General features: G+C 41.7%; 2 protein-coding genes across 3 annotated transcripts in view; both read right to left on the reverse strand.

Annotated features, from left to right (window-relative positions):
* The window catches only part of PDPK1 (3-phosphoinositide dependent protein kinase 1), a 38686-nt gene extending 32054 nt beyond the window's left edge, over positions 1-6632 (reverse strand). Inside the window, exon 1 of one of the 2 annotated variants that reach the window (XM_076351500.1) lies at positions 6527-6632. In XM_076351500.1, coding sequence (XP_076207615.1) covers positions 6527-6550 — 24 coding nt within the window. In that variant the 5' untranslated portion in view covers positions 6551-6632. The remainder of the gene's footprint in view (positions 1-6526) is intronic. The other variant, XM_076351501.1, reaches the window with a different exon arrangement.
* Positions 6633-18089: 11457 nt separating this feature from the next.
* Positions 18090-24212, reverse strand: LOC143166307 (interleukin-9 receptor-like). Its single transcript, XM_076350523.1, has 8 exons — positions 24134-24212; positions 23628-23736; positions 21987-22180; positions 21161-21297; positions 20652-20826; positions 20295-20409; positions 19142-19226; positions 18090-18632 (listed from the first exon to the last, which is right to left on the reverse strand). Exons 1-8 carry the CDS (start codon positions 24210-24212, stop codon positions 18090-18092), a joined length of 1437 nt encoding a protein of 478 aa, XP_076206638.1.
* Between the last annotated feature and the right edge of the window lie 2406 nt (positions 24213-26618).

Raw genomic sequence — 26618 nt, forward strand, 5'->3', positions numbered from 1 at the left:
CGGAAAATGTAGCGTTAAAAAACCTAGTCAAAAAAATAATCTGATCAAAAGGGGTGATATTAAGGCATTTTAAAAAAATCTCCTGTTTTTAGGTACTATACAAAGCAGTTAATTAAACAAGCTACTTAATCGTTAGCATATCACAAGAAGTGAAGTTTATATCGAAATGACAGATCTTGTTCAACCTTTCTTAAGGCAGATAATTCAAATGTCTAACACAAAATCATAACAAATAAAACCAACAGGCATTTCTAAGAACAAACATCCCTCTCCAAAAAACAAACGAGGTATTTATTAAAAACTATACTAGGTTACAAAGATGCCAAAGATATTTTCCCAGGACAACAGGATGTTTTTTTCTACAGAGAAGCTCTTTGAAGATCATAGTAAGCCATTTTCTTCAAACTGCAGTAAACAAACCCTACTCCAAGTATTCGTTATTTGTAGATATTAAAAAAAAGCATTAACATCAAACATTAATCTTCTGTAGCACAGTGGTTTGTGTTTATATTCTGCAGAGCTGCACCAGCACTCTTTCAAACCTCATCATCAAATGGTATGCAAAGATTGCTGTAGAGAACTTAAGATCTAGCTCATAACCCAATAAATTGCCCATCAACTCCACTTCTTGAAGAAACCGACCATTACAGTCAGCAAAACAGTCTGAAGCCAAATAATTTGTCAAAATCTATACTTTGATCAAGATTCATAAATGGTTACTGATTACTACATTTACAAGAACAGATGGAAATCTCATTTCAATTATAAAAGCTGTTTTAACACAACTTTGTTTTGCAAAAGAATCTGAAGTCATACATCTATCTGGAGTGAAATTTTTTGATCTCAGAAGCTGCCACATGAAAAATCTGTGGCTTAATAGACCATTTTTATGAATAAACCATGCAAGTTTCAAAAGCGTTCTGTTGTATAAAAGGAGGATTTTTTTTTTTGCTGTTTAAACAGACTGCCATGCTAACTGATTAAAGAAGTTTAGGCTCTGACCCACCGAAACAACTATGCTCACCTTCATGTGCAGTGTCATTTGAAACCTCTCAAATGCTGGAAGGTAAGCATTGATTGAAGCACTGCATAAAACTTATCCTCCCAAAAAAATCTCTTAACAAAATATCTTGATAGAAATGACCATCATTTAAAAGAAAAGAAGGCTTCTTTAAAAATAAAGTCCTGGTAATACACTTCAAGATTAAAGATTGTAAGTGTTAATGGAAGGGGAAACCTTGGAGCAGATAATTCTTCAAAGACACTATTCTACCTAAACTGGCTGGGACCTTTGCAGTAGTGGGAAACAGAAATATGAAAAAATTCAAGTTGATGTAGTCTGCTTGATATATTAACAGCCCTAATACAATTTAAAGAAAAATTATAGTAATATGAAGGTAATGTTGAAAATACTTGTAATAAATCATCATAAAATACAGTTATTATTTCAGAGCAAATATATATAAAGCCCTGGCTAAGCCTGACATAATACCATGCTCTAACCACCTATGGGAATTTGATTAGTAAATTTTTTTTTTTCAAGGACTTTTCTTTGTATTACTGTAAGACACAAGTAGGTTGTTAAAAAAGACTCTACGATCTAGTTGGCAGTTGTTTGCCTCATGTTCGAAATAAATTTTGGAAGATACAAGTCCTGTCTTCAAAACATAATCAAGAAGATTAACTTTGAAGAAGAATCAAAATTAATTGATTTTTCTTCTTAAGCTTTCTGGATGTACATCCTCACAAAGTTCATCGTATACAAAGAAGTGTTTTAAAGTTTGGGGAGAGATTCTGTATTGTTCATATAAAATAATCTCAAAACACCAGAAACAAAGCTCGGCTCTGACACTCTACATCCTTCATAACTGAACTGATCACCTACCACCAGTTCCTTACTTTCTGCAGTAAATCTATAACACAGTTTATTCATAAGTGACTAATGAGGAAATCAGATTCATGTTATATCAGCAAAAATATAACCAATAGGCTCAAGGATTTGGAAGCACAGAGAACACATCTACGTTGTTAGATTGTTTTGACTCTTCATTTAGGGAATAAAGGTATTTTATCCACAAGACTGATTTTGTTTCTACAGAAATTAATTTCTCACATACAGAGCAATGTTGACCCAAACATTTTAGTTAATGCAAATGCCTTTTCCTAAATTTCACAACCTTACATATACGGTGGTATTTTCTGCCACTAATTTCCAGGATTGTAATTCCAAATTCAGGTAGGGATTAAAGCTAACGAAAGGATTTGTAAGAACCTGCATATCAGCCAGTTACTCTCTAACCTCCTCTACTGCTAAGCAAAGCACTTAAGTTCCAAGCACCTTCAGGGGCAGAGACTGTTTAAGGCCTCCTTCCACCACCTCCCCCCCTTCCCTGCCCCAAGCCTCAAAACAGATCAGAAACAGGAAACCACAAAAATCTCTAAGAACCTGAAGTCAGTCTATGGCCCAAACAGCTATATATGTAAACAAGCCATTGAGAATTCATTTCACACAAACAGATCTAGGCCACCTCACAAGAAAACAAAAGCCATCTGTAATTGCAATAGTCTAGATCACATTCTACAGCATCAGTTATCTCATGAAGCACACCAGTATTAAGGGGTGTTGCACAGCATGGATGGGGGCTCATGCTAACAAACACAAAATGACTTCCTATATTAGGCTCCTTGCTAGCAATTCTAGGAGGCAAAGAGAACAGTTTTGGGTGAACAGCAGAGAAGCAGCCACACAGGTGGCAGTATGTAGATGGAGTGTACAAAGGTTGGACAGCACAGTCAAGAACTGTAAATTAAATTCCTGCAGGATTACTAAAGAACTGAACATGAAATTTAATACTTTCTTTTCAGAAGAATGTGCTAAGCAAGTTAATCTTTGCAATTTTTCACCATAAAGAATTAAAGAATATTTGCCAGGTAAAGTGTTTACAGCTTGTCTTTTAAAGCAGAAAGCATTCTTCAATATTTAGTCACAACTAAAGCAACTTCAATATTTAGTCACAAAACAAACCAGTTATTTCCTACAGCACTGTTGAGTAGCATCCATAACGTATGAAAAACCAGGTTCTAGACTAAACAGCTAACTTTGTGCATGTTGTGTTCAGTCCTTTCACACACTTTAGTTAGACCTTAGTAAATTTCCACAAGCTTACCTGCAAATAAGATGTCAGAAAGGGAAGTGGGGAGGGAGAAAAATCAGCTCCTTCCCCTTTTGCTTCTTTATTACATATACATAATCTAACTTGGCCACCTGCAAAAAAAGTTTTCCCATTTGAAATACCAGAAACAATAATTCCTTGGCTTCATACAAATTCTTCAGAAAGCTCCAATATGAGGAACTTGGTGAAGGATTTTATCTTTCAAACATGGTGTTTTCTGAACTAAGTTTTTATCTTTCCATATTAAAATAATTTCTCACTTGCATATTTTCTGATGCCATAAATGTGCTAGTTCTATAGCAATCCATACAGCTTTTCTAGAAAAAAAAATTTAGATAAAAGTTTACTGTTAAAAAACAGGGATTACTAAAATGTTTCACATCTTCATAGATCAAACCTATTTTTATTACTTGCCCAGTTTATTACTTTTTCAGTCTAACAAAGCAACTGCGCCCCTGGTTTCATGCCTTCTGTACCAAAATTCCTACAAGTACTTCAATAGTCAGCATCCCTTTCAAAGTTTTTCCTACAATGCTGCCTTCCAATTGATCTCCTTTAGGGAAGCAAAATGAGCCCGAGTCTGCAGGGCGTCTTACCATGTCCAGCTACAGCAATCTACTTGTAGAGTTTCAAGAGCTATGTGAAACAGACATTACTTCTAGCACTGTAAGTAATAGACCAATAATCCAAAGAATAATTTGCTTTAAAAAAAAAAGCCTACCCACACGGTGGATTCTTTGTTTAGTTGAACATCACTGTTATACCCAGATTATTCTCTGGATCGTCTCCTTTCCACTAGCTACCAGCACTTCCTATGTTAGAAATATGAATCCATTTAAAATTGCTCCTCTTAATCTTCTTCCATTTTTTTGCTTTTGAGCACCATCTCAATATCTGTATCTTTTACTATTTTCTATTCCTGCAGCCTGCTTTGGTAAGAGATTTACAGAAAACTTATCCCAGTTAAAAGCCTATGCACGAGCGATCAACTAGTCATAGCCTTATGCTGAAAACCCAAAAGAGAATATTAAGTAGATAGGTATGTCGGGAAAACCCCTCAAGCCTGTCTGAAAGTTTTATACCTACAAATAACTACAAACAGAACTCTTACCATAGACTAGTCTAATTCCTAGCATAGATGCAGAACTTACTCTATTAAGAACCCAGTTCTTTGAAAAGTGTAGTTTATATTAGTTCCACGGGGGCAGGGGGAAGCTAGCAGTTTTGTTCAGACATATCCTAGGGGTTTTATCAGGACAGAAACATGGGTAGAATCTAATAATCACTAGAGCAGCTAAACCTTCCAGTGAAGATGTTGCTGAAAATGAAGATGTAAATAACCATTCTTCCAGACTCTTCATTTTGAGAGGAAGAGCACTTCTTGACACGAGACCCAATATGCTTATAATGAAGGCATTAACAGCAAATAACTAAGACCACACTGACACCCACAACTAAAGCAGCGCTAAAGTTGTTTCCTTCTTTAAAGTGCAATTCTCTCCTTGGTAGCACGTCTTCAGAAAACAGTAGAATGTTTTAGGAATTGTCCCCACTTACACAAATACAGAAATTAACTGTTTTGGCAGAGGAATGCTGGAATATTCCTTCTAAAGCTGTGCTCTATTTCCACCCCTGCCTAGTCTTTTGCATTTATAGTAAAATAAGCACAGAACTCATTAATGTCATTAATTCCATCACACAAACATTAACAGTAACTTGCTCAGGCACAGAAATACTGGATTTCCCATATTTGATATCTGAATTACAAAAAGGTTAGCTGAATCAAGCCACCTCTCTGCTACTGCCAGTCAATACACTCACCTGACCAGAGAAATGTTAAACAGGATGGAAAAGAAGGAATTAAAAATAAGTTACCCTGAAAAAATACTTTAGTTTTAACAAAAATGGTTGTCAACTTTGTTCTTCATTCATTCTCTCTCTGTATGTTTCTCTTACAAGCAGGGACCTAAACCGTATATAGAAAAGGAACAGAACTGTATTTTGGAGAGAAAAACCTGGAAAGAGAGACAACAAGCAAGGACAGAAGCACAAAGGGTAGCATACTCCCTGTTTAAAAGAGTCCAAGTAAACAGAAGTCATCTCTGATGCTGAGAAGCAGCCATATGGAGCTCTATCAAGTGGCAGGATTAGCAAAACTAATTCCTTTAATAATCAAACATTGCTTTATTTCATAGTCCTCGATGCAGCATTTCATGTCCTCCCCTGTAGGGCTATTCCACATAACTCTCGTCTTCAGTCAACAAATATGATTATGTGTAACACCCTGATGAAAAAAGCACCAAGCATGAAGAGGAGAGCACACTGAAACAGGACTTCAAGAATCAACGTAGCTATGCCAGTCTCTGTGCAAAAGACCCTCCTTAGCCAATTCCAACCGATGAAAAAGTTTTAAGTGCTGCAGAGTGGAGCTTGGCAGCTTGCAACCGACAGAAAGAACATGACACCCAAAAGCACAGCAGCACGCACACAAGGATAAGGAACACATCGCTGCTGGTTAGTTACACCGACATCAATGAAAGCTGCTAGTTATTTATGTAAAAAACCACTCTTTTCACAAGGGAATTTCTACACTAACTAAACTGTATAATCTATAATGCAAACTAAGATTTGCCATTACCACTTCTGTGTGTCAGCTACAACTCCATCTTATATTAGTCAGTGCTCACAAAACATTAGAGCTTTGCCCTGCGAGACTAACGTAAACAACTGCGTTTCAAACGGCGTCCTGTTACGACCCCCACGATCTTCCTCGCGCGTTTGTTTCCACTACGAAAGACATCGATTACAGAGTAACAGGTGGCTCCCCCAAGGAAACAACGCCGGCTCTCCCTGTGGGAGCCGGCCCGGCAAAGCCACGCCAGCGCGCCGTACCCGGAACCGAGACCGAAGCTCCGCGAGAGGCCGCGGGGCGGCTGCTTCGGCCTCGGCCCCGGCCTCACTTCCTCCGCTGACGGGCCGAACTCGGGGCGCCCGCCGCCACGCTCGCCTCGCGCCTCAGGGCCCCGCCGGCGCCGGGGGCGGGAGCGGGGCCCTCCCGCGAGGCCCGCGGCGACCCAGGAGGCGGGGGGCGGAACGAGGACCGGGAGCAGCAGCGCCGGGGCTGGCCCCGCGGAGGGCAGCGCTCGCTCGCCCAGCCACCTTCCCTGTCCGAGCGGGCGGCGGGGCCGCCCGCGAAACCCCACCACGACCCCGCCGCCCGGCAGCGCGTAGGGCACGGGAGGCCACCCCCTCGCGGACCGGCCCCGGCTCCCGGGCCTACTTCTTCCCCCAGCGGGTCGCGGCCGCCAGCAGTCTCGGGCGGCCGCAGCGCTGGCCCCGCGCCCCGGACTCACCAGGTGGCTGCTGGTGCTGGCCATGGGCCCCACCCGGCCGGCGCGGCCCGCGCTCCGGTCGCCCTTTAAGATCCCAGCGCACGGCCACCGAGCCCGAGCCAATGGGGCGCCCGCATCCTCCGCCCGTGACGTCACCCACAACAATACCCGCCCTCCGCCGCGGGCAGGACTTCCGTGCAGTCCGCTCGCTCATTGGTGGCGCCACCTGCTACTCACGTGCGAGCCCGGACAGAGCGTCCCCGTCAGCCTCGGCGTCCTCAGCCAAGGTGAGCATGCGCAGTTGCAGGGGTGACGCTGCCGGCTTCAGTTCCTGTCGGGAGGCTGAGCGGGGTGAGGGCGGAAGACGGCAAGGCGGCCTCCCCAGCCTCGGCCTTGCGCTCACATCCGGGTTCGTGCCACGACGCAATAGTGCTGTGGGAGGGACGGCGTGGTGACGTCAGGAGGGGGCGGGTGACGGGGGGCGGTGCCTGGTACCGCTGCGGGGTGTGTGTGGGGGTGTTAGTTGGCGCACGGCCTCCGTGCTGCTCACGCTGTTGGTATCGGCCAGTGCCTGACCTTGTGAAGGTCCGTTGAGAGCACCGAGTCCTCGTTACAGCCATGAACTCGGATGCATCATAAATGCAGTTTCAGTACAGACGTTCACTCCTAAAAATCTGCCTTCTCTGGAAGAAATGCATGTTCCCTGTGCCCCTTGAGTATGAATGCACCGATTCCGACCAGTTTTCCTTTGCAGTCTGGGAACTGAATCGTCTTTATCCCATGTAATAAATGTGCCCGCTAAGTACCTGTCACCATTTCTTAAACTACTGCGTGGTATGAGAATGAGTTGGTTCTGTCAGGTATGTGTGTAGAAAGCACATCCTTCCCGCCTGTGTTCACAAGCACTGGAAGTGCGTTTCCTCACAGGAGTCAGCCGGATCCAACACCGACCACCACGAGGCTCACAGGCGTGCTGAGAGGGATGGGCCATTTGTGCATGACGCTTAGTAGCAAAGAATTTGGATTATTGCATTGTGAGGGGTTACTCAAAAGGAGAATGCAGGGAAGGGCCATCTAGTTTAGTGAACTGCATCAGAGTCCACAAGATGCAGATATTTGGCTTCAAATGGGGATGGGGTGGAGAGCCAGGGCAGCCACAGTGTTCCAGCGGTGAACTACTTTCTTCAGAAAGATTTTTGCAATAGCCAGCCTAAATCAACTTTCCTGTATGATGATTTTCTCTTCCTTTTCTTCAGCAGACAAGTAGAACAACTGATCATGATCTTCTAATAGGTTGGGCAGGGGTGTGTGCGCGTTTTTTTGTTTTAAATATACCTTCACTCTTTTTCAAGCTGTATCCAAATTCTTGGCCTCATAGGCAGTGTTTTCTTCCCTGGATTCTTTCCAACTGATTTACATCTTCCTGAAGGTATCATGCCTAGACTTGGATATACTATTCAACTGCGGCCTCATTTGTTACAAGTAGAATGAAATAAGTACTTGCTACCATTCTCAAATTACTGTGCTATAATAGTATTTGTCTGTCTGCAGTAACATTTCACTGTTAATTCATTATTATATTATGGTACACTGCAGCTCTCGCATCCTATTTCAATACATTGCTAGTAACCTATTGTTCCCCAGTTTATATTAATGCATTTACTTTCTCTTTCAAAGTGCAATCCTTCGCACTTTATGGAATTTCATGTTATTTAGACTGTATTTAAAATTTGTCAAAATATTTTTTCTCCTCATTTTTGTCTCCCAAAATGACTAAAAATCCTTCCCAGAACAATGTCACAAATCTTGCATGCATACTTTCTATTTCGTCACCAAAATTAATGAAAACGTTGAATCAGACCAAGATTGAGCCAGGATAGACTCCTGGAATACCACTTGAAATGCCATTTCAGTTTAATGGGGAACTATTAAAGATTAGACTCAAATGCATTTTCAAAAAGTGTAATCATTCATTCATAAGTCTAGGTGGTATCATTTAGGCCAACTAGCTTCTTTAGTGCTCCTTTAAAATTGAACTGTGTTAAAAATCGTACCAAAAGTCAGATTATATAATATATGCTTCTTCCCCATCATCAGCAAGTAAACTCTCTTGTCATAGAAGGAAGTTGATGAATCAATTTATAACGTTTCTCACTTTTTAATCCTCTGGATAGTTAAAAAAATTTTTTTTAGTAATTTATTACAGAATCCTTTTAAAGAATGAAGTTAGGCTAGTTGGTTTATCATTATTTTGGGCCCTATTTTTCCAACATTTAAAGCTGAGACTGTTTATCTTTCAAAAGTCCTCTGGGTTTCTTGTTCTGCGTGGCTTCTCAGAAATAACTTTCAACGTTGCAGGGACTGCTTCGGGTCGTTATTTATGGTTTGCTTGTTTTTTTGGTTTTGTTTTTGCAAAAAATACTTTAGGGCAAATTCCATCTGGCCCTGCAGAATTTAACACACCTGTTAAGGGGTTTAACTCAAATTTTGTATGTGCAACTGTCATCTTGTTAAAATTAATCTTATTAATTATCTTCATTGTTAAACTATATTTTTCTACTGAAACAAAAAGAGGGTGCTGTTATCCTTCAATCCATTATGCATCATCTATTGTTCCCTCCCTTTCCTGCTCAATAATGGGTCTCTACTCTCCCTTTTTCCTCAGACTGCTGACAAAATCATGGATTTTGTTGTTGCCCCCTGGTCTATTTAATTTTAGTTTCTCAGTTTGTTTTCAACTGAGCAAGAGATAAAAATCTCTACTGTACAAGTTTTCCAGCAGGTCTGGTACCCTAAACTCTGCAAGATGAAGCCATTGGACTCTGCAGCGTTGTCTTCATCTCAAAGAATGACAGCAAAACTTGGCTTTACAGCATCAATGAATACTTTCCATGCTGAAAGGCTTGAATTGATATGATATACTGGTATTTCATGAAACAGCTTTAGATGCTATTGTGTCCTTTACTACCTCTGTTCTGAAGGCGCCATTCTTTGTTTTGCTATAAAGGAAAATGCTACAGTTTACTATGTCTGATGTTAAGCAGCAGAACCTAGTGAATTGCCTATAGTGATGCTGTTGCCTGATTTGTGTTTGTCTCAGCTCATACATGGTGAGATACATGTATAGTCTGTATGGCTGATCCACAGCCCAGATAAGCAGGCGTACAAATGAATCAGAATATGATGTCTGCCTACTGGAATAGGAAGTGAGTCTGAACAGGACTGTCTTGATGCATACAGCTTAATTGAGTTGTCATGTAATATTATTCTGGGTCTGTCCTTCTTCATTCCTTTTCTTTGTGTTCACAACTCTCAGCTGTGTAACATTTGAAATAGCTGTAAACTTTACTCTGTGCAATCCATACATTTTACTAGTTCTGTGATGGGCCTGATATTTTTTGAGCCTTGTAAAAATATGCAAGGACATAAACAAACACAAATCTGACTGTTCAATCAGCTGTATGGACCATTATGATACTGTCTAGTTATAGAGCCAAAACTCTGAACCGGTGAGAGAAAAATCTTGCCAGATCAAATGGAAAAGAATTTGCCTTTTGGCCAGGAGGATCTGTTTGAATTCACATATGTGAAAACCAGCAGGGCATTCAGCAGCCACAAACATTGTTACAGTATTAATGCCCTAAGCTACACAAAAGTTTTTTGCTACTTGGCAGAGTTTCTCCTACTTTCATTACCATAATTTGGCACTGATGTTTTCCTAGAAGTCTTTACTTTCCACGATCCCAGTTTATTTACAAAATTTTAAAAATAATAAAACAAATCTTCTGACTACCCTTTCTTGATAAGAGGATCTTATGCTTTTGCCTACTGAAGTTACAAGCATCTTCCTACTCTGCAAGGTTATATGATCTCAACAGCATCACTCAGAATATGTCTTTGTAATATTCCAAGAACCAAATTCAAGTGCAAATACATTCCTCTGCAGTCCTGGGTGCTAACCTTCTCCTGTCACGTGACCTCTAAATGGAGACAGGTTGGAAAAAGCCTGGAAAAATACCTAAAACTCTAGTTTTAGGTATGCTCGAACCATTACTCATGTCAAAAAATTAAACTGGTGTTTTACAACTGCAGTTAATTTCTGCTGTAGCATTTTTGCTATGTATGTGGTGCATGTGTTTGCATTTCACAGTGCAAGCAGTAGAAGCTGCAGAGGCCATGTTAACAGATAATCTCTCTACTACTTTTTGAATGTAGTTTTATTTTAAGAAAAAAAGTTATCTTTGGAAAATAAAAAAAGTCTGCAGCGATCCATATAAAGAGAATTAAAATAGGAGGGTAGTTCTACACAAAATGCAGGGAAAAAATGAAATCAACGGAAGTAACAGCAGGAGTGTAAACATAATTCACAAAGCAGGTGTAACTGATGTAGCCTTTCACCAATAACAGTAACAGGAGAAAGAACTCTGTGGCACTTGTAAAATCTAGACAATTAAATTAGGTGTCTAAAATATCTTTCCCTTCTGTCTCTGACTGTAGAGATCCTGTTTTAAGCATAATTTAAATCCTGTTTCCATGGTCCTCAAACATGAATGTGGAGATAGAATTCCCTTCATACACTGATATGCATTTTGAAGCTGCTTAGATGTTTTGCTCCAGCTACTTTTAGTACAAAATGAGAACCTCATTTCTGTGTTTGATTAGGAGCATTCATCTACGTTAAGTCTAATCTTAGTTTATGGAAGACATGTTCTGTGAATCTTTCTGAACTATATTTACTGTATGGTGGCTTGTGGTGATGTTGAAGTTTACACAATGACCACATTTAGACTTCTAAACCTGTCATTGTTTAAGTAGCTCTACCCCTTCGCATTTCTTACCAGTGTGTAAAAGCGGTCACACCTCTTCTCTTCCAGTACCTGTTGCAGCCTTGGTTAATTTCCTGAACATGGGTGACTGGATTTTTTTGAATACACAGTAGTGCAGAAAAATACAGATATAAGGAAGAACTCCTTTCCTAGAGGAAATAATGTGTTATCTTGGGTAAGACAGTTTACTGCAGTATTCAGAGAGGTGAACTGCACCTCCCCTACCCTGCTGAGTGAATTGCAACGGTGATCTTTTTTTAAGAAGTGTGTGTACCTTTGCTATTCACCTGGTGACAGACATTTAATTACCAGGCTGAGGGAAAATGTAGAAGTAATTTAGTAGATTAGAGCGGACCAACAAAAACATTTTAGAAGCGCTACTGGCACCTTAATGTTCTGCCGCACAGGCGGGAAGTGTCTTCCAGCAGGTGGCAACGGCACGCTGCGGGACGGGGCGCTGCCTGCGAGGGCATCGGTGCCGAGCCGGGGAGCCGCGAGGGATCGCGCTGTCCTGTGGCGGTGGGGGGGCCAGCTGGGCGACCCCGGCACGGGCAGTCCCTCGCCACCCGGAGGGCAGTTCCGCAGGGTCTGAAGAAAGCGGGCAGAGCCCGAGGCTGGTAACAAGGTTCATTGACGCTCCAGACAAGGTGAGGTGATGAACCAGGTCCAGGGTCCGACCAGGGAGTCCAGGAGCAGCAGGGATGCAGGGGGTCCTGGAGACAAAGCTTTAACATAGGTCCAAGGTCTCTCTAGGAGGCAGGGCTGGAAACAAGGCTTCATCATAGGTCTAGGGTCCATCCAGGAGCGAGGGACAGAAAGGGGACTGGAGACAACCTACAACACCCACCCAAGGGGTCCATCCAAAATATAACCTACCTAAAGCCTAGGTCCAGAGGCCATCCAGGAAATGACAGAGAGACAGAACTGAAGACAAATCACGTCACTCAGGCCTAAATGGAGGTTAAATGGAGCTCCCAGGCCCCGGGCAGTGGATGCGGGTGAAAGTCCCAGGTGAGACTGGTCAGGCCAGTTTAGGTCATGACACTAAGACAGACTACACACAGCAATTCTCTTTACAGACACATGTATTCCAGCTGTGTTCTCACTTAAGTCTCTGAATCACATGGCTATGGAAAGCATTTCTGTAACTGACTGTACAGGTGCAAAATCACATGTAGCTTTTTGGGTATTAGACCCAGAGAGATAAATTAATTTTTAATACACAGTTTGCAAATGCAAGCAACTATATTGCAGCAGTGAGAAAACTCCGACTATAACAAATGTCAGAAGATCTAAGATAGGCATATTATAAACAAACCCTAGACTTTTCCTCAGTTCATGTACACAAGTTCCATTCAGATTAGCAGGTGACTTCCATGTCACTGGACTATGTAGCCCCAGAAATATTGCTGAGCTGACTACATTTATTTGCTCAGAGCTGGTCCAAGATTTCCCATCCAGGGAAGAATGCATCCTGTCTTGTCCCTCCCACAGAATGCTGATTAAATAACTAACTTCATCCTTATCTCCAGCAGACAAAAAACCCCTCAGTTTGGTGGTAGCAGCAGCGCAGATTTTAGGGCATGAAGGTAAGGGAAGGTGATGGGAAGGATCAGTAGTCTTTAAATGGCATATACGATCTTTAACGGTATAAAGAAGAAACTGGTATTAGGAGTCAAAAGGTTGTATTACCTATGTGTTTGGCATTGGTGCACCTCCTACTGCAATATATTGAGCTGTGGGAACCACTGTGCAAGCTACTGAAAACCGTAATCTCATTACAAAGATGAGGTAACCAGTTCTGCACACTGAAACCAGGTGAGGCATGCTATCGATTTATGTGAAAGCATTCTTAATTTTTTTCTCTGGGACTGTGAATCTCATTCTGAATACATCTATTGTCTGTTTTTGAATGTAAAAGTATGTTATGAAAAAGTCTTCACTGAGCTGTCCACATTGATGCCCTGGTTCCTTTCTTAAACTAATGCTTTATTTAGACTTGCCTATGGCTTACAACTTTTTCAGCATTTAGCAGACCACGTTAGAAAAAGATAATACAAAAGACAACTCATTACTTGCATTTAGACTGTAATGACTGTTACTTCTGTGCTCTGGCATTGCCTATATTAGGCTTCACGTGAATCAGCTGGCTCAAAAGCCATATTGTGTTGGGCCTGCAGTACCATACAAATATAAATATACTACTTCTAGACAGAGGCAAATACCGCATAATACTGGGCCGTTGTACATGCACATGATATCTAGAGCTGATGCTGTCACAGCAGTTTCTGTGCTGCACTCCAATATGCACTGAAAATAGGAAGTGTGTTGATCAAATCAATCTGCTCACCAGCCTTAAAATGATAAGATTTGACACTGGGATTTTGGATTTTGTCAATTAACTTGGCTCCATGAGCATCAAGGAAGACGCAATGCAAGTGCTGTAGTTTTGTGCTGCAACTTAATTCTTGGCTTGCATGTTGTTAAAAAACAAACACCCCCCCCCCTGTGCGTTCATTGCCTTTCCTAGCACAAAAAGAACGTCCCCTCCTCTTTTCCAATCATGATCACCAGTACATAAATATGTATGTCATAAAATATCGTGGTTCTTGCTTTAGAACTGATAGTTTAGATCTCTGTACTTGATTTGCACCTCTGTCTTCAGAATTGCTGTGCCGCCTGCAGGAACAGATCTGCAGATTAGATTAAATTACTGAAGATTAAACAGACTTTTTAATTTTTGGTGTTTTTACTGGCTAGATGAGCAGACGTGGATGGCTCTGTGAAAGAGCATACACTCTGCTGAGGGATGCTGGCAGACTCAAGGGGCTATGCTTGTCTGGAAAGGCCTGTGGTGATAGAGGAAGACTTCTGCAGCACAGGATTCATGACTCACAGGAGCACAGCAATACAGGAAAGATGGAGTGATAGGGCTGTGAACCTGGAACTGACAAAGTTCACAATGGGCAGTTTATAAGATGGTGCTGCTCTGAGTCTAACCAATATTCTCTGTCATCTATTTACACAATGATCAAATTTAACAGAAGTAAACTAAAAAGAACAAGCTTGTTTCTCTTGTCTCTGGAATTACTCTCCTCCTATCTGCTTACTTAACCAGAAAAAAAAATTATGGCTTTAATTGGCCATTAACTAATGGCAGTCTCAGGAAAAAAGGTTGCTTTCACAGGCTAGGCTTCTGCACCTTTGAGCAGGAGTTTGCAGATCAATGATCTTAAGCCCCGAAGCTCAGGGCTGCAGGGAATGTTTCAGCATGCTGAACACCACTATTTGACACTTGCATTTTGCTTTGATGCATTGGAAGCCACACTGTGAAGACAAGTAATCCTAACTGAGAGGGCACAACAGCTTCAGTGCTGTGTCTTAATGTTTGTGATTTGTTTGCTGCTCTTTCAAAATGAGTTTCTGTCAGTGCTGCAATACCTATACTGTTGAGAAACATGCAGTCTGATCTTCTTAGCCCTCTTGAAATGAGCGTGCAGATGACTAAACAGCAGAATGTCTGTCGGAGGTACAGCTTCTATCACTCATTACTGGGAAGACCAACACTTCACTAGAGGTATAGCTATTGGGTGTGCACTAGCAGAACTATACTGGTGCTCACATGCTAGACACCACAGGATAGCTCACCATGCTGGTCCCCCTTGGCTTTATGAGCTGTAAAATACATCTTCACTCAGGAGCCTTCTTATCTCTTTTTCTGTTGATGGTGGTAGCAGCAGCACTGGCTTAGTGCTTTGGTCTGCAAACTAGGGAGAACATTTAGTTCTTCCCTCTCCTACTTCTATGATGTTTTCAAACCAACTTTTACTAATGATTCATATAGTCAGTGCTCTTAGACACTAACTACTGAAAAAATCAGAGTTTGCATTAATTCCTCTGCTTTATTTACTTCTGAATAATCATACAGTGTTCGTTCTTTTACTTTATTCACTTTAAGGAAAAAAACAAACAAAACCCAAACCCACAACTAAAACAAAATCCTTGTCACAGAACATTTTCAACTCCTTAGTGACTTACAAGCATTACTTAAATATCTTCTGAAATTGTTTCCTCTGGCAAAACTCAACAGGAAGAAAAGAAAGGGGAAAATACTGGCCACTTTGCTCTGGTTGCAGATGATACACATAGCATGCACTCGGTAGTCCCAGGAAATGAAAAGCTTCAAAGGCTTGACCAGAGCTGACATTATGTCTCCTTACTAGATGGTAGTTCTCTATCTTCCACTGGAAGGATATATATCACACTTAGAAGCAAAACTCAGCCTTAGAATAGTTCAGAGATTCTGGGAGAAGCTGTGAAAAAACGTAGCTTGAACCTAATACCCATCTCAAACATCACACAGAAGACCTAAACACACACCAAAACCCAAACACACATGAAAAGGACAGAAAAGTGGGCTTTTCTGTTTTTCTAGAAAAATTGTAGTTTTTTATCAGCTGAATAAAAATGAGGCTTTGATTGTTCTAAAGACCTAATTATAAAGCAGAGGCATTTTTTCTAGCTACAACAACTTACATTTTCTATGGTACCTTTCCTGATTGCACTTCTCCCATTTTATAAGTAGCTGCATAAAAGCAGAAGCTCAAAGTTGTTTCACCTGGAAAACCGCTGATGCTGCAATATTGTTTCAGCCCTTTAACCATCAGTCTGTCATCATCTCCAGACTCAGTTCTTACAGTCTTTCTGTCCTGGCCTGATGGACACAGGCAGCATCATCTTTGACTTTTCATTTCTCTCAAGTAATTTCCTACTACATTCAATCTCTCTATTTCCTTTTGCTTCTTTATCTCATTAAGTTTTGCGCTCTTCCTTCCATAGCCTGACCTGCTGCTCCTTACTCATATCTGAATATAATTGTTCCCATTCTCCTTTTGCTAATATTGCCAGTACAGAGTACCTTGTTAACTGAACAAGATTTTATGAAACTGGTTCAATTTCTGTGCAGATGTTCATAAGCAAGGGCTGTCAAGATCTGAGAGGTTTAAGATACAATTGATTGGACAATTTCAGGAAGCATCCCTCTGATTCTGGAGATTTGAAATTTGGGACACTACACATCAAGCCACACTAGGGGGTCTAGAAGTTTGGGATCACCAAAATCCTTCAGGCATGTGGTCTTGTTTTACAGATTTTTTTTTTGTCTCTAGAAGAAATTATAGCAACTGTTAATGACAGTAACACCACATTCTTCTCCTGCCGTTAGATCGTGGTGTAGTATAGAAAGCACCTTTGAATATAGTTTTTACAAGATAAAAAGCACAAAGGACCAGAAAGGGGATATTTCTTCCAGGTATCAGAAAAGCCCTTTGCTTACGACACTGAAAACAAATCACTGCTGGCACCTCCTGTGGCTGTCACACAAGTTGGATGTGAACTCCTCATTCTGTTGCTGCTTTTCTCCCAGATGAAGACTTCTCACAATAGTTCCCTGGCCTAGCACACGTTTTTGGGAAGGGTGTCTCGATCTACTTTGTTACTTATAACTGAAATCTATCTTTGCATTGCCAAAACTAATCAGTGCTAAGTCACCACAGAGACAAGGGAAGCACTCCCAAAGAGGAGGGAATGAATGTGTGTGACTGTATGTATGCACGTGCCAGCTATTGTAGGTGCACATGTACACATCTCAGTATGCTTGCTAAAACTGTTGAGCCCTTTAAAGCTACGAGATGTAACTAAAAATCCAGGAATCTGTTTGGTGGGTAATCAATCATATATAGGATTTTCTGTGTTTAGGGCAGAAAGTAAACCTCCAGAGATTCGGCTCAGAAAGGCTGTACCTGTTGAGCAGATAGGCAAAGGACTCGTCAATTCTGGAGAAATAATAAAAGCCCTGGAGAGACAGTGGGCCTGGCCTGTTTTGTGATTAAATAAAGCTCATTTGTGCTATTCTTGCTTTTCACCTTTCTCCCTTAGATCAGCCCAGCCCCTTAAACGTGGAATAATTTTTTGTTAAAATCAAATCAGTACATGGGGCTTAGTTACTGCAAAATAAAAAGTTACAGCCATTCAGGATAATAAAGAACAAGGCCCACTGCCTGATTATCTTTAAATAGTGCAATTATAAATTCTGATGAAATCAGGAACCATCTGAAGTCATCAATACCATATTAAGAAGCAAAATTACCCTCTTTATCAAAAATTGTTTATCATGGTTTTATGAAGAATTGTACATAGTTTTAAAATAATGATGGAGTTTAAATCATGGTTCAGCACATTGCAAATACTGCTGCTTCTCAGTCCAGCAGGTGCTAATGTTCAGGATAGAGTAAATACTGGGTTAATCCGATTTGCAATGAGGAAAGAACTATCTACCGAGAGCAGTGCAGAGCTGTTGTCTCACAAGGAAATTTGGAAAGCATCATCTTGCAGGGCAGGGAGGGGCACACAGTTCCAGTAGCTCTTCCTGAGGAAAAACAGCAGGTCTGCTGCTGCCTCCTTAGACTAGGGGGTTGCTGGACTTCTGCTGCTGCCAGGAGGTTAATTTAGGGAAGGGCATGGTCATGTGTCTCCTGAGACAACAGATGTTGCTGGAGTCAGGCCTTGCCATGCCTGTAGGGGTAGTATTTGCTAGCCAGAGGAGTTGGTCACAATCTTCTTTTGAAGTACAGAAATTGAGGATTTACCGAGAAATGATACATGTTTATAATTGTCTGCATAGTCACCATTTAAGCCACTTGGGAAGACAGTGTTGGGAGGTAAGAGGACAGCACAAAGATCTTTGCAGGCAGTATTCCTCAGGGAAGGTCATTCTGATGTTTGACAAGACTATTACCATTGGAGAGCTTCAGTGGTTCAGCAGGAATCAAACCTCCTGTGGTATCATTGTCACACAAGGTACAATAGTCACTACTGCTGAAGGACACATTTCCTATCTCCAAAGATTCCTGAAGCATAATGAAGTCACCCTTTCCATGCTGTGAGTGAGAGGGATAATTCCTTCCCATGCTAGGGCTTTCAAGGTTGACTTTAACTATTTCAGAGATTTTCAGGCCAGCTGTATCATCAGCATGGTTTTGTGCAAACAATAGTCCCAGCCTCACTTCTACCTCTTCTGCTCTTACATACCTGCTGGTGACATACTGCTGGCATGGACCTGAGGCAAATACAAAGTTTTCTTCTGCAGCAACCAGATTTGTGCTTTCCACAGGTTTCAAGGAGATCTGGGAAATCAGTTCTTGGGTGTTTGGATCAGAAACTCCATCTGCAGTCACTTTGTTTGAGTTGCTGGCCTCCTCTCTTCTAAGTAGGCTACAAGTCTTATTAGGTCCAACCCAGTCCTAGCAAAAGGATCAATAAGTTCAGGATATTTTGCTTAGAGTTGGATTTTGCAGAATAACTGTTCTTTCTATACGGCTTTGGCACAATAATCTAGAGGTTTAGTGCAAATCTCCTGGGCAAAGTTAGAGTAATAGGATAGAGAATTTAGCTGCTAATTTCACAAGATTTCACAAGAAATTTTCAAGATTTCACCTCCAGAATATAGTGCAAGCTGCTTGTATTGCTTTGGCTTTGTGAAGACAGAGTGCACCTTTCAAGTTCAACATGGATAGGGAGTGAGTGACTGGAGAGGTTTTATTTCTAAGGAGAGAGAAGCTGGACAGAAGCTCTGGTGGTGTAGCTAGTATGTGGAGGCAGGAAACTGAGAAACTGTAAACTCCCAGGAAGACCAGAACCATGTGTCAGTAGCTCTGCTCAGGAGCTAGAATGATTAATCCCAGGGGAAAAAAAGATCCTCCCCTCATGAACTGAGGGTCATAAGAAAGAAATGAAATGAAACATTTCTTACCTTAAAATTCCCATTGTGCAAATTATAGAGTGGCTGAAAGAAAGCAGCTGGCGTGGGAATGTTAAAGCAGGAGAGGCTTTTTGCCCTGAAGTGAGAAAACAACAGTTAAAATAAAAAAGACAGACAATTTTTCCGTATTCCCTCTCAATGATATAGCACACTGATTAGATGAAAGCCCCACGCTTGTTAGAAAGATTGCACGAGAAGCCTATTTCACATGGTTTCTGACATCTCATGCAATTGTTTGTCTGCCTCCTGTGCATGCATTTAATGTTTCTAGCCTGAAGCACAGTCTTAAAAGTTTCTGAGGAATGCTATATGCCACAAACTCAATACTAGTCTATTACTCATTATATGCACTAAGCTATTTATGCATTTGTTTAGTAACTTATTTGATCTAAACCACTGTTTCTGGAAGTGTTTTAGAGAGTTCTAGTCTCATTACATTTAGACAGAGAAATCCTGCCAGACATCCTAGTCCCTTTATTAGAGTCTATCCTGTAAAAATATTCTATTGTATGGACAGCATGTATTCTGTTTCTCTAAAAGTGACGTGTATGGAGCATAATAATGTGTGTCAAGGCAGAAAAGGAAGAGGTAGGAGATTTACCTTTGCTCTGCCAGCATAGAAAAATTGCAGAGGATGGTTGAACCAAGGTTCTAGAGACACTTTTTTCTCTGTACAACTTGGTCCCAGAACCTAAGAAACACTGAATCTGAGTCAGTGTAGTTTGCCTATATTGGTATTTTACATACTGACTACTGCCAGGTACATCACAAATAGCTTAACATTGACATCAGTTTAATAACCTTTATGGATTGCTGTGTATTTGCACTTTTAATTTATCTACATGAAACTTAACAAAAAAATTCCATGGGTTTAAATTTCTTTAACTCCAAGAGACCCTCAACCTTGAGCTTTAGCCGAGTTTGGGTGCTACAAAGGCACTTTGGTCTCCTTAAGGATTGTGTAATGGGTCATTAACTATCATGAACCAAGGAACATGTCATACCCCAAGATTATCAAAAGAGCTTTTGAAAATGATTGAGTCTGTGCAGCAGGAACAGGAAGCAAAAGGGATATAAGGACACTTGATTTACCCTCTTCAGGCTATAAAGATCAAGGGGAACTTAATGAAAAACTATAACACACCTTGAAGAAAGCTTGCAGTTCCAAAATAAATAGAGTAGAGTGCCAAAACTCAGAGGAATGAACAAGAACTGCATAGTTCTGGTATTTAGGATCTTTTCAGACAGTTTTGGTACACCTAGGAAAAGAATCAGCACAAAAATAATTGATAAAAAGTCTGGAAGTCAAGATAGAACCCCAAATAGCCAAGCAATGCAAATGAAACAGGCTGCTAAAGACCTCAAGGAAAGTGATTTGGCTATGAAAACTTGAAGGAAGGTAGTTCTGATTTGAAAAGCTTCATTTTACCAGGTATCTTCCTTTTTTTAGAACATGGACATGAAAAGACATAAATTAAGGTAAAAACAACATTCTTTGTACCTGGTCTTTGAAATACTGTTGTCTGGCTCCACTCGCTCCACTGACTATGGTACGAATCCTCATTTTCAGAAACTTTGCAGCGAACTCGTGCAATGTAAGCAATGCCACTGCGAAGCTCTGTGGCTTCAATTTCTATCTGTGGCAGTGAACTGGGTGGTGTCTTGTTCAATGCGATCTGCAAAGTATTACAAAGAATTTCTGTTAAGGCCGGGCAAAGGGATGGTCTTTTACATACTACTTTTTTTAATTTTCCCTTTTCTTTTCCAAATCCTCTTTTCTTGGATGCAAGAAGAGGGCCTGCACGATGATGGCTGACTTCTGAATGCAGGGTTCAGGAGAAGATTTATTGATCTTCAGTACTGATGTTTTATATAAAATCTTTCAGCCTTGATGTGGGAAACCAGAAAGGCCACCTTAAAACAGTCAGCTGCCAGAAGGCCCTGAGCTGAATGGCAAGGCCATTGTGCCCAAAGAGCAAGGCAGTATCAGTGTGTGCCTCATCCAGTTACCTCCCAGGACATGCTGTACTCCTTATACTGCAGCTCATATTGAAGAATTTCAACGAGGTACCAAGGCACACTCCACCATATCTGACACTTGCTGGCAGTGATGTTGCTCTGGATGTTCAAAGGTGGATCAAGTTTTACTGCAAATAGAGAGGTAGGTTTTTTCCACAATATCTGGGACATGAACACCACAGAAGGAGATGCATGATACTAGGCTGACTAAAGTCTTGGAAGATAAAGCTGGGTCTAAAGAGTGATACTAAGACCAGCAGTAGACCAAGTTAGGTTACAGGGTAGGTCAGAACAGCTACAGAACTGACATAAATTAATGATAACTCGAATAGCCCCTGGGGATAGTCCTGCAAGCAAAGAACCACTCCGGATGTCACATTCTGCTCTTCCAACACACCACTAACAATAGACAGGCTCTGAGATTTCGAATACTAGAGCATTTCTCTAAAGTACCAGGCCATGGGACATTGAATTAGATCCATGACTTTGATTCCTCATGGCTTCATTTCTTAGAAAAAAAACCAACTATAGAGGCAATCCAATTGTACATTATCCATGGCACAAGAAAACATGATGCAGATGAGAAGTATACTTGAAAGGTGCTCCAGAGCCAGCCCTCTCTGAAGTCCTGGAAAAGTCAGAATGGAGAGACACTGGGACTGCATCCTTACTGATGAAGTCCACATAGTGCACTCTGGCTCGTTTCCATTATTTTCACTTGCTGTCTTTGAGACACCCTTTGTTAGAGAGTATATCAGACCTACCCCAAAGCTGCTAGGCAGAGCCTCAGTCCACAGCTGCCCTGGTTCATACTTACTGTGCTTGCGGGGATTGTACTCTGCAAAGATAATGTACGTGTGATTATGTCCAAAGAAGTTGCCTTGGAGAGAGACTCTATAACCATCTGTTTCCAAGATCTGGCTGGCTAAATGGATTGTGCAGTGGTACCGATTCTGCATGCTCTCTCTGGCAGTCAGTTTGCAGCTGGCGTTGTGGCCCTTTGACCAGAGGCTAGAAGAATAAAAGGGCTGAAAGTTTCTTTTAAGTCATATGATTAAGTGCTTTTTCAGTTTATGGAAGATGGGTGGCAGCTTAGCACAGCACCACATTCTGGAAAAACGTGAACCTCTTTAGTGCAGACAGCAGAGAAAATGCTAAAGCTGGCTGGATGGCAAGGCTGAAGAGGGAGGAAGGAGACACCTTCATAACCTCACTGCTGAGAGCACCAAACCTCCCAGGACCTGCCCATAGAGCCCAGTACCTGCCCCCTGCTCCCTCTGAAAGTGAGAGGGCTGCTATGTGTTGCTTGCCTGGAAAGCAACTGGTGTAGGGGGGGTAGGAGTGGGTGGACAGTTAGTTATAAGTGCACAGCGATAACAAGTTGTACATTAAAGCCTCTTTTGCTACCAACAAGCCAGTACTGACAGCAAAACATGTCAGAGGTTGGTTTGTTGTTTGTTTTGGGTTTTTTTGGGTCGTGTTTTTTTTTTTTAATATTCACAAGCTTCACCACAGCATAACAGGATGAATGACAGAAAACATCATCTTGGGGAAAGAGCTCTAAAGAACAGTCTTCTATTATTAAGTTATCTAATGTAGCCATTTATTAGCAAATTTTTCATGTTGCATGTGACCCACAATAAACTGGAATACCACAGTTTATCAGCTTGGCATTCTTTCATAGATTTAAAATCCAGTATCATTAAGAGTTAGGCTATTTTTGACTTAATCTTACCAGAATATATGAGGCATCTAATGTCAGCGTGGCTTACCCTCATGTAATAGTTGACTAGTTATTGGTAGTCATGACAATGTTATTACATAATCCAAACACATTCATCTCAAATTAGCATATCACAATGCTTATTATCCTATCGCCTAGCAAACTATTCACCCGATTTCTTCTGTTAGAGGAAAAATTATTCACGTAATATTCTAGAACTGTTATTAAAGCTTATAACTCACTGGACTTTCAAAATCCTTTTGTGTATATATATTAACTAACTCAGATTAAACCACTAGGGGTTTACTTTCTAGGCAACAAGACAAGACATGATTAGAAATTGATTAGGCAGCTTCATGTAGGATGGGCTCTGGAAGTCCCCAGATCATGGGGAGCAGAGGCTAGCGTGGGAAGGCTCTCTGCGCTGAGAGGCCCCTGCCAGAAGGGGACACTGGATGGATGGACTGCCCTGAGCTGGAATGAGATCATTCAGCCATGTGTGCTGGATCTCTGCTGCACCCCCCGAGGCTGCGGGCCCACAAAAGGGTGCGAAGCAAGCAGCTTCTAAGGCAGCCCAGGTATGGGGTGACGAGGTGGCAGAGCTAGCTGTGCCACAGGTCTCCTGCTGTGGAGGGAGCAAAACCCACGGCCAGGCCCCATCTCTGCTCCTCTGCACTGTCCTGCCCATGCCAGGGCCAGGGCTGCCACAGCCAGCTCTTGGTGTACAGCTCTTACTTGGTGAAATGCAGGTGGAAAGGTCCATCGCCCACAGGCTCCTCCATTGCCCACGTGCAGCTCACGGTAGTCACGTAGTTATTCAGGCAGCTCAGGCTGCCAGGGAACTCTGCAGAGGAAGGAGACCAGAGCTGCATTTGTGTATCACCCGATGAAGCCTTACTTGGTACATCAGATGCATTACTTGCTAGTGCTTCCTTTACTGACACCTCATCTATCCTTCTTCATGATGTTCTTCCTCTCTTGTACCACACTTCACTGCCTGAGATGAGCGTAAGATCTTAGGGCAGGGACCTTGGGCAGTGGCTATGTTTTTTCTGCTGCCCAGCTTGTCCAGTATGTGCTCAGTTCCCTAGGCCTGGCATTGCCAGCTGTACCAGTTCCTGGGACCTGGGAAAGGGCAGTCACAAGATCTTGTGTTGCATACTTTAGGGTCTGTGAATGAAAAATGAGCACATGCATATGCCTCTCTTCCCACAGTGGACCTACTCCAGATCTCCTCTTACCTCTCCCTCTTCCTCCACCGAAGAGCAGCACAGCAGTAATGCACAGCTGGATGCCCAGCTGCCACACATCTCCTCCCATTCCAGACAATATCTAAAATAGAACAATTGTTAGAAGCAGTTTTGTCAGCATTTGTACCAGCAGGTTGAAGCTTTAGCTTACCTGCTTCTGCTAGCCCTGACACAAGCTGACCTTGACTGTCAGACAGGGCACCAACTCAGCTATATAATTTCTTCTGTAAGAATTGTTCTTCTCATGGCAGTAAATAGTACTTTGCACAGGAATCTAAAGCACCAGCTGCCTGAAAGAAAACCTTTAATTCCTGCCATTTGATCATGGGCAGGGGTGTGTTCCATCTTTCCTTCTTCCTGCTTTTTTTGGCATCTGGTTTATGACAATTTAAGGGCAGCAGAGAGCCACAGTGGGTTGGAACAAATGTTCATGTTTCCCCATATCCTCTTTCTGACAGTAACCAAAACCAGATGCTTAGAGAAAACTGTAGCAATAGAGAAAGCATAGATGTTCTTCTCTGAGAACGTTCTCAGCCTCCAGACATTTGCAGCTCAGGGGCTTCCTGAGGCAGACATAATTTCTGCATATTCAAGGCTTCAGTAGATTTTTCTCTCATGAGCTTGCCCATCAGCAGTAGTCACCTGCTGAAAGCTATCATCTACACCATGAACACTGCTGCCTGCCTTTAATAATGGTTCTTTTTTCCTTGAGAGAGTTGAGTAACTGGTCTTCCGCACCTCCCCCTTCTCTGCACTAGAGGAACACTTGCTTGACCTGCTGGTGTCACAAAACTTTTGAGGGAGCCTTTCCTCAAGCCACTTGGAGTTGTCCTGATCTAGTGTGAAAGGGCTTGAGGTCAGGAACAAAAGCTGGGATAGAAATAGGTGTTCTAGCCTACAGATTTTTTGTTTTAGAAATTCATCCATTTCATATCTGAACAAAACTAAGACCTAACATAGTTTTCTCTCTCTCAGACACACAAACACACATACACAAGAAGCTACAATTCCAGGAAGATAACCAAGTTGCTCATCTGCAGTGTGGAACTCTTGGGATCACATTTCCTTTCCGTAAGTACTTCCTTGCTGTAAAAGAAAACTCCAAAGACAGAAACAGAGAGAATAGCTGATACGCTCCTGGTCAAAGCACTCATCGGGGATATAGAATACTTAGGTCCTAATCATCACACCAATTTAGTGAAGGGTTCTGTAGGGATATTTGAAGTGTATCATCTGCAATATGGAACACTATCTCTCTACGAGGTTATACTGGACTTCCTCTCTTTCTTTTTAACCAGAAATTCCATTCTGTGAATTCTTTCCTGATGAAGCTTTCATTTAAAATTATACTTTTTCATAAAAAGTTTCTGATTTGATGATTTTCCAGCAAACAAAGTTTAATATGAAGAATCCTGACCTGATCTACCCAGCAATATATGGTATTTTTTTTAAGATGCTTCCCGTTTGCAATATTTGCTGTTACCTTAATGCAGCAAGCAAGCCCAGCACCTCTGCAGGTAGTGTGGGTGCTGCTCTAAGGAGCCCATGACTCAGCCTGGAACCCAGAAAGCATGGAATGAGTTTGTTGACAGAGACCACTAATAAGTATAGACAAAACCAGTTACTTGAAAAATTCAAAAAATATTGGAGGAACACCGTTTGTACTGTTTGCCCAACATGGACACTAAACTGAGCTCTAGGGCTGGGGTAATGAGAGGCTGGGAGACTGTTCTGTCTTGAAAGAGCTTGGCTTAGTTATTGCAGAAAACAACCAAAATTTCGCAGGGGTTGTGATCTGTCTTTCAGGAGAAGCTGGGGAAAAGGGAGAGAGAAGTGTCAGGATAGGAGAAACATTAAGTACAGCATTAGCACAAGACCAAACGGGTATAGCCTGGCTATAGAATAAGATCATGGTTTCTAACTAGCAAAGGGTCTGAAGTAGTCTTGAATAGGAGTGAGTGAGAAAGAGCAAGGATTATGATATTTCAATCATGAGGATTGCTTTACTGAAGGGATTAAATGATCTGATGGCTACAATAGCAGGAGCTGTACTCCATGACCAAGAATATTCTTCCAGTCCCAGATTTCACAAAGCTAGACAGCAGCATCCACATATCAACCTCTTTCCTGTAATTATGCCTGCTTTTTCCAAATTCAATAGTAAAATAATAACAATGTTTCAGAAACTGATCAAGAGAAAAGGAATCTTTCTGGCTTCCACTTCACCACCTCTTCATTTATGGGTTTTCGTAAATATCCTGTTTTGCTGCAGACCTCCTTCAGAGTGGGGGTTGTTGAGAGGAAGTGTCACCATTAGCTGATTTAGCTGAGGGAGGCTGGGAGGCATGAAGTCTCTCCTGCTTATCATTCTAATCAGGGTTGCATATGATCCCTGTGATAAATACAGTAAGACTGACTAAATATGAAACAGAGTGCTGCATTAAGTAGAATTATACATGTGCTTACAAGAACTTCT

This window comes from Aptenodytes patagonicus, chromosome 13 (assembly GCF_965638725.1).
Source record: "Aptenodytes patagonicus chromosome 13, bAptPat1.pri.cur, whole genome shotgun sequence".
Lineage (NCBI taxonomy): Eukaryota > Metazoa > Chordata > Aves > Sphenisciformes > Spheniscidae > Aptenodytes > Aptenodytes patagonicus.

What these genes read in the sequence shown, in the direction of transcription:
- LOC143166307 (XM_076350523.1), bottom strand. Translation starts at nt 24,212, where the DNA reads ATGGGAGGAGATGTGTGGCAGCTGGGCATCCAGCTGTGCATTACTGCT. An exon ending in TTCCACCTGCATTTCACCAA is followed by an intron (nt 22,181 to 23,627) that starts GTAAGAGCTGTA and finishes TTATTCTTCTAG; the next exon opens with CCTCTGGTCAAAGGGCCACA. An exon ending in AGTACAGCATGTCCTGGGAG is followed by an intron (nt 20,827 to 21,160) that starts GTAACTGGATGA and finishes AATACTTTGCAG; the next exon opens with ATCGCATTGAACAAGACACC.